Raw genomic sequence first — 6926 nt, 5'->3', positions numbered from 1 at the left:
TATATATATTTTTTTTTTTTTTTTTAAGACATATTTAACTTTTGTTCATATATCATTTGACTGATTTTATATTCCAAAAAACTTGATTATTTTTGGGGATTTTTACAATATTTTATGATTTATGGAGTGATAATAAAAACCTCACCTCTGTAAAAACCTTTAACTCTAATAATTTTGAACCTGGCTTTATCCAGTGTTCAGATTTCCATTCTGGAAATATGCAAATTAGTTTTTGCTTAGAACAAGCAAAAACTCACTTAATTTTGACTTGTTTTTTCTGAAAACAAGACAATAATTTATACTTGTTTAGAAAATCCTTCTTGATTTAAGAATTTTTCGATAATTTGGCTGAAACAAGACAAAAAAAATCTAAGTAAGACAAGCATTTTTGCAGTGCTGTTTCTCTCTCACCTGATGCCTCTCTGTTGATCGTAGTCCAGGTCGCAGTTGTTGGTGTGTGAGTATGCGGCGTGAGGACTGCGGTGCTGGTGGCTCATGGGATACTGGTGGACCGAGGCGTTGGGCTGAGATGTGGTGTAGTATGGCGGTGGGATACTGTTACTGGTCTCACTGCGGTAATCACTGTCTCGGTCATCCATCGCGCTGTCTGGATCAATGTCTACACACGCAAATCAAAGACACATCTGCATTTGTGAAACTACACCACACACAAACACATCTGTCATGACCTGGTGTTATTCGAGAAGTGTGATGTGCTATTTTGCTGACTAGTGGAAAGAAAACACCCGAAATACACATTTAAGTATTTTATTGCACTTTATCTATTTGCATCTGTACATTTCAATACATATCTTTAAAGACCATTTCTCAAAATTATTTTTTTCTCTTCCCTTCAGCAGCACTTACAAACACCGAACTTTACAGTTTTATTCCTTTCTATATTCTGAAGGCTTGTAGAGAACGGTTTATTCATATATCATTTGACTGATTTTATATTCCTAAAAACATGATTATTTTTTATTCTGGATTTTTACAGTATTTTCTGATTTATGGAGTGATAAAAAACACCTCTGTAAAAAAAAAAGAAACACCTCTGTAAAAACCTTTAACTCTAATAATTTTGAACCTGGCTTTATCCAGTGTTCAGATTTCCATTCTGGAAATATGCAAATGAGTGCATGACTAATTAGATAAAGCCTAGTTTACATATTTAAAATTGTAATGCAAAACAGTCCTAATGCACTATGATTAAACAAAATTTAAGTATGGCGATTTTCTATTAGTAACATGTTTACTGTATTCACCTGTAGTGATGGATTTTAATTAAAGTTATTATGACATAATACCTGTGGTGAAGAAATTCTAGACAGCTTTCAGTATTTCATCGGCATCGGTTATAGAAAAACCCATATCGGTCGATCTCTAATATATATATATATTCAAATAATAATAATAATATTACCCAAAATGTATTTTAAGATTGGATTTTTTTAAAGTACATTTTGTAATATATTTCGCCTTTTAAAGGTTTAAACAGAAAATATTTTCCATTTGAGTATTATTTCAGATATCTTTTTATATATATATATATATTTTTTTTTTTTTAAACATATTTACATTAATTTTTTTTGACCATATGAGATCATACAGGAACATTTTATGGCACTTTTCCACTGCATGGTACGGCACGGTACGGCTCCGTACGGTTCACTTTTTGGGGGTTTTCCACTGGGTACAGTACCTGGTACCTGGTACTTTTTTTAGTACCACCTCGGTTGGGGTTCCAAGTGAACCGTACCGTTACCAGAACGTGACGTGTAAACTCTGCTGATCACGGATTGGCCGGAGAGAATCGTCACTACCTGCGTCACTGAACCTGCGACAGAAACACAAAAGAACCGCTAGATTTAAATCAGCACAGCCAGCGAAGGATCAAACGAGCGCACCTTTTTTTAACAACCAAAAAGTGGCTGTTCCCCCTGTTGAGGAAGTACAGACGTTCCTCTCGTTGATAGCAGAGGAGCGGATCCAGCGAGAGCTTGATGGGGCGACGCGGAATGAAAAGGCCCAATCCGTTTTTTAGGAGTCGCGGCAGTAGAGGCGGCGCAACTATAACGACATGTGAATAATCCCGCCCATTCTAAAGCGATACTAAACTGCAGTGGAAACGCAAACCGAGTCGAACCGAGCCGTGCCGTACCGTACTGAGCCGTACCGAGTCGAGTCGTACCACGCAGTGGAAAAGCGCCATTAGTAACAGAAACAGCAAAGAAAACAAAACACAAATACAAACACATAAACACACCAAACTAGGTCATGCAACTGTGACAAAACCTCATCTATGTTAGCCAGCTAGACATCTTTAACTTAAATTAGCAGATTTTACAATGTTTGATGCATTGTTATAAAGCATAATAAAGGTTTGCAAGGCATAAAAACTAATTTACAGGATTTTTGGGGTCAAAAATCACTAAAATACTTTTATTTAGCAAGGATGCATTAAACTGATTTATAATATTACAAAAGATTTCTATTTCAAATAAATGTTGTACTTTTAAACTTTCTATTCATCTGTGAATCCCGAAAAATAAAATGTATCAGTTTCCACAAAAATATTGGGCAGCACAGCTGTTTTCAACATTGATAATAATCAGAAATGTTTCTTGAGCAGCAAATCAGCATATTATACTGATTTCTGAAGATCATGTGACACTGAAGACTGGAGGAATGATGCTGAAAATACAGCTTTGATCAAAGAAATAAATTAAAGTTTAACAGATATTCACATAGAGAACAGTTATTTTGAATTGTAATAATATTTCACAATTTTATTGTATTTTAATCACGTAAGTGCAGCCTTGGTGAACATGTGACCCAGGCTATCAGGCAATCTAATCTTTCAGTATGACAGCATTGTTCACTTAGTCACTGACTCTGTCTGTGTCTCTTCCTGCAGCAGAGTAAAGTATGGGTTTGATGACTCAGTGTTCTGTGATTAAGGTGATGTGCTACTGGCTGCCATCCAGCGATGATTCCCAGCTGCGTGTCTCAAGCCAATCAGAAGGTCCCACTGTCTAGCCCCGCCCCCCTGGGAGCTGTGTCAGCAGAGTGTGTGTGTGTGTGTGTGTGAGAGAAATAAGAGCGCAAGTCACAGTAAGTCAGAGCTTCATTCATGCACGAGGCTGCTCATTCAGCTTTCTGCTAGACTTACTCATAAATCACATTAACGGTGACACACATACGGGAAGGACCGAACCGCTACAGCACTTAGTGCTTTAGATGCTCAGAACTGTGAAGATGATCCGATTCATGTGTGAAATCTGAATCTGATCTGATCTAATGCTCTCAAAAATGACCATCAGACACAATGGCTAGCTTATATGGTCAAGATATGTTTACTTTAATGATTTGCAAATCATTAGAATAGCTTGAATTAAACGTACATACATTTTTTTCCAGCATTTAATAAGATTTGCTTGAAAATATCTGAAAGAGAATAGCTGAATTATCCATTGACAGGCTGTAGGCGGATTTAACAATTTTGGAAATTTAATATTTTGGCTAATATCATGATGATTTAGGCTTTAATTGATGCATGTAGAGCATCACACTCACAGCACTGTGTTCCCGGTACAGACAGCGGCCTCTCCTGAACCTCCTGATATGAATACTGCAACACAAATCACACACAAATGAATCATTAGCCTTATGAATATGAATATGAAACCTGTTACATTAATGCAATACTGGCAGATTAAACTTCTAAAGGCAATGCAAACTCTTTATGAGAGATTATGATATCGATCAAACTTGATCAAAACAGAAAGAAAACAAGATATTTGTTCTTGTATTAAGCATAAAAGCACTTGATTTGGTTTAGTTTATCAGAAAACAAGACTCAAGCAAATGTACCTTGATTTAAGGATGTTTAGATATTTGTATTGGAAGAAAACAAAAATACAGATTAAGATATTCATTTTTGCAGTGCATGCGACATTTAATGCTATGACTTTATGAATTTAAGAATTTCTCTCTGATTTAAGACCTTTTTAAGGCATTACTTTGTGAAATTAAGACCAATTAAGACTTTTTAAGACACTCAGAATCCATGAAACAGGCCGGCCACTTTTTCTATGTAATGTGTTTCTTTGCTCTTCAAAGAACTTGCTTTGTTGTTGAAAAAAACAAAACTTTTTGTAAGAAAGATTGCACTTCTAATATAGTATAATTGTATTTTTATACTGGTACGGTCGTACCCATAGTAAATATGATTCTAAATGTTATATAGTTTTCATTTAGTTAAAAAAGCAATAAGTAGTCACTATGTCTAAATTAGTCTTTTTTTTTAAAACTGTGCTGATTTGCAGTAAACTATTTCAAATACGTAGGGGGCAAAAAAAAAAAAATTCTATTATTTCTTTTTTTGAGAGAGAAAATGCAAAAATATTAAATATCGTCAACATCTGAAAAAATATTGAGATTTTCTCTTTTTTTTGCTATATTGCCCAACACTACTATGTATGACAACATGGCATCTCACAAGTTTGTGTTTAATTTGCGATTGTGAATACATCAGCTTACTTTGCAGGTGCTGTTGTTTTGAAAAATGAAATGCCACAGTGAATCTTAGAAGCCAATTTGAAGTCTTTGTGTTTTTGGAGAAACTATAGCACAGAGAGACGACAGACTCACGTCCTGGTCTCGCATGGCGTTGAGCTGCTCCAGTTTTTTGGCCCAGTATCGAGCCTCTTCTTCTGGGATGTCTATGGGAGAAACACACACACACACACAGAGAAGAGGCGTCTTAGCCTGATGTCATATCTTAGATGTCATATCTATGGACTATGTAATGGAAAAGACTCCAGCAGAGACTCTTCAGAGTGAAAGCAGGTCATTTATATTGATTGAGCGAGTGAGTTTCAGTGTAAAGGTGTATTTCTGCTGAACACAGTCTTTTTGAGAACAAGACCTCATTTGTTCAGAAAACAGGCCGTGCACATTTGTTGATGCATTTCCTAATAAAGAGGTCATATGATGCTGCTAAAAAGAACATTATTTTGTGTATTTGGTGTAATGCAATGTTTATGCAGTTTAAGGTTTAAAAAACACATTATTTTCCACATGAGGTACATTATTGTTTCTCCTCTATGCCCCGCCTTTCTGAAACGTGTCGATTTTTACAAAGCTCATCGGTCTGAAAAGCGAAGTGTGCTCTGATTGGCCAGCTATCCAGTGCGTTGTGATTGGCCGAATACCTCAAGCGTGTGACGGAAATGTTACGCCCCTTAACACACTGTGATGCCATCTCCCGGCACAGCGAGACAAAACCAATAAAACCCATTACAAACGAGGCATTTGTTGCATCCAGTGGGGAGATAATTATGGATTATAATGACTTATACTGTGTTTTTACGCGTTGCGTTGCATATCGCAAATTCGACGAAGGGGCGTCCGGAGGGCTTGCAGCAACCACATGTGACGACCCCGGGCTGGAAGGATTACACTATCATATAGATGAGCTGAAAGGTAACAGACATGCAGTAAAAGTCACACAACCCCAGTTCTTTCACGAGGTCTGTAGAGATGCTGTGTTTTTGTGGCTGTAGCTGTGATTATCTTATATTATAAGCTGTGATGAGTATAATCTCACCCAGCGGCAGTTCGAAGCGCGTGTCCAGAAGCAAACGGTGAAATGTTGGATCTTTGGTCCCACAGATTTCATTATCCGCCATTATGACCTGAGAATCTAGAGTCAGCCACTCGCCTGGTCCTTCCTGAAACACACACGCACAAACACAGACACAGACACAGATAGACACAGACACACGCACACAGACACAGACACACAGAGTCACAGACAGACACACACACGCAGACACAGACAGACACACACACACAGACACAGACAGGGACAGAGACACAGACAGAGACACACACACACACACACACACACACACACACACACACACAGACACAGACAGACACAGACACAGACACACGCGCGCGCAGACACAGACACACACAGAGACAGAGACACAGACACACACACACAGAAACACACACACAGACACAGACACACACACACAGACACACACACACAGACACAGACACACGCGCGCGCAGACACAGACAGAGACACAGACACACACAGAGACAGAGACACAGACACACACACACACAGAAACACACACACACACACAGACACACACACACAGACACAAACACACAAACACACACACGCAGACAGACACACACACAGACACAAACACACACACGCACGCAGACAGACACACACACACACACGCAGACAGACACACACACACACAGACACACACAGAGACACAGACACACACAGAACTGTATTTACACATCTACACAATCAACTGACTCATACTGTACGTTGTGTCCCAAATGACATACTATATGCACTTAAAGTAGGCACTATGTCTAGCATATGACATTTTAGTCAGCTAGTTTGTCGTCCATCATCGTCACAGCCATTCCAGCATGTAATTCAAGCGGAGACGTTCAGTGCATGAAGTGTCCAACATCTCACAATTCATTTTTGGTTAAATAAGTATATAAGAAGTGCACTTCTTATTCTTACTACAAAACAGCATTGAATAGTGCATAAGAATGTGAATTGGGACACATCTACAGACTCATCATGCATATCATTTTGTCATCAAATACAAATACTTTTCAATTTTAGGCTAATATTTATATTACATTTATAATATATATAAAGATTGTATGTATAATATAAATAGCATATTGCATAATATATCCATTGTATATATTGTATATTCTTTTATAATGTTCAGTAATTAAACAAATAATTTTATTTTACTATATATATTGTACATTATATTACATATATTATATTGTATATACTTATATACTTTTATTCTCTTATATTTTAAAATAATATTATAAGAAATATCTTATTAAAATGATAAAAATAT

General features: G+C 37.0%; 1 protein-coding gene across 1 annotated transcript in view; it reads right to left on the bottom strand.

Moving 5' to 3' along the window:
- Window positions 1-6926, bottom strand: part of LOC107596290 (protein unc-13 homolog B-like) — an 89922-nt gene that overhangs the window by 56282 nt on the left and 26714 nt on the right. The window contains exons 5-10 of the mRNA XM_016286984.1: window positions 5612-5735; window positions 4654-4724; window positions 3573-3631; window positions 2974-3000; window positions 2895-2899; window positions 412-619 (exon numbers count right to left, since the gene is read on the bottom strand). Of these exons, the coding sequence (XP_016142470.1) occupies window positions 412-619; window positions 2895-2899; window positions 2974-3000; window positions 3573-3631; window positions 4654-4724; window positions 5612-5735 (494 nt within the window). The remainder of the gene's footprint in view (window positions 1-411; window positions 620-2894; window positions 2900-2973; window positions 3001-3572; window positions 3632-4653; window positions 4725-5611; window positions 5736-6926) is intronic.

Source organism: Sinocyclocheilus grahami, unplaced genomic scaffold (assembly GCF_001515645.1).
Source record: "Sinocyclocheilus grahami isolate Dianchi unplaced genomic scaffold, SAMN03320097.WGS_v1.1 scaffold216.1, whole genome shotgun sequence".
NCBI classification, from domain to species: domain Eukaryota; kingdom Metazoa; phylum Chordata; class Actinopteri; order Cypriniformes; family Cyprinidae; genus Sinocyclocheilus; species Sinocyclocheilus grahami.
This window is presented reverse-complemented; position numbering and strand designations above follow the sequence as displayed.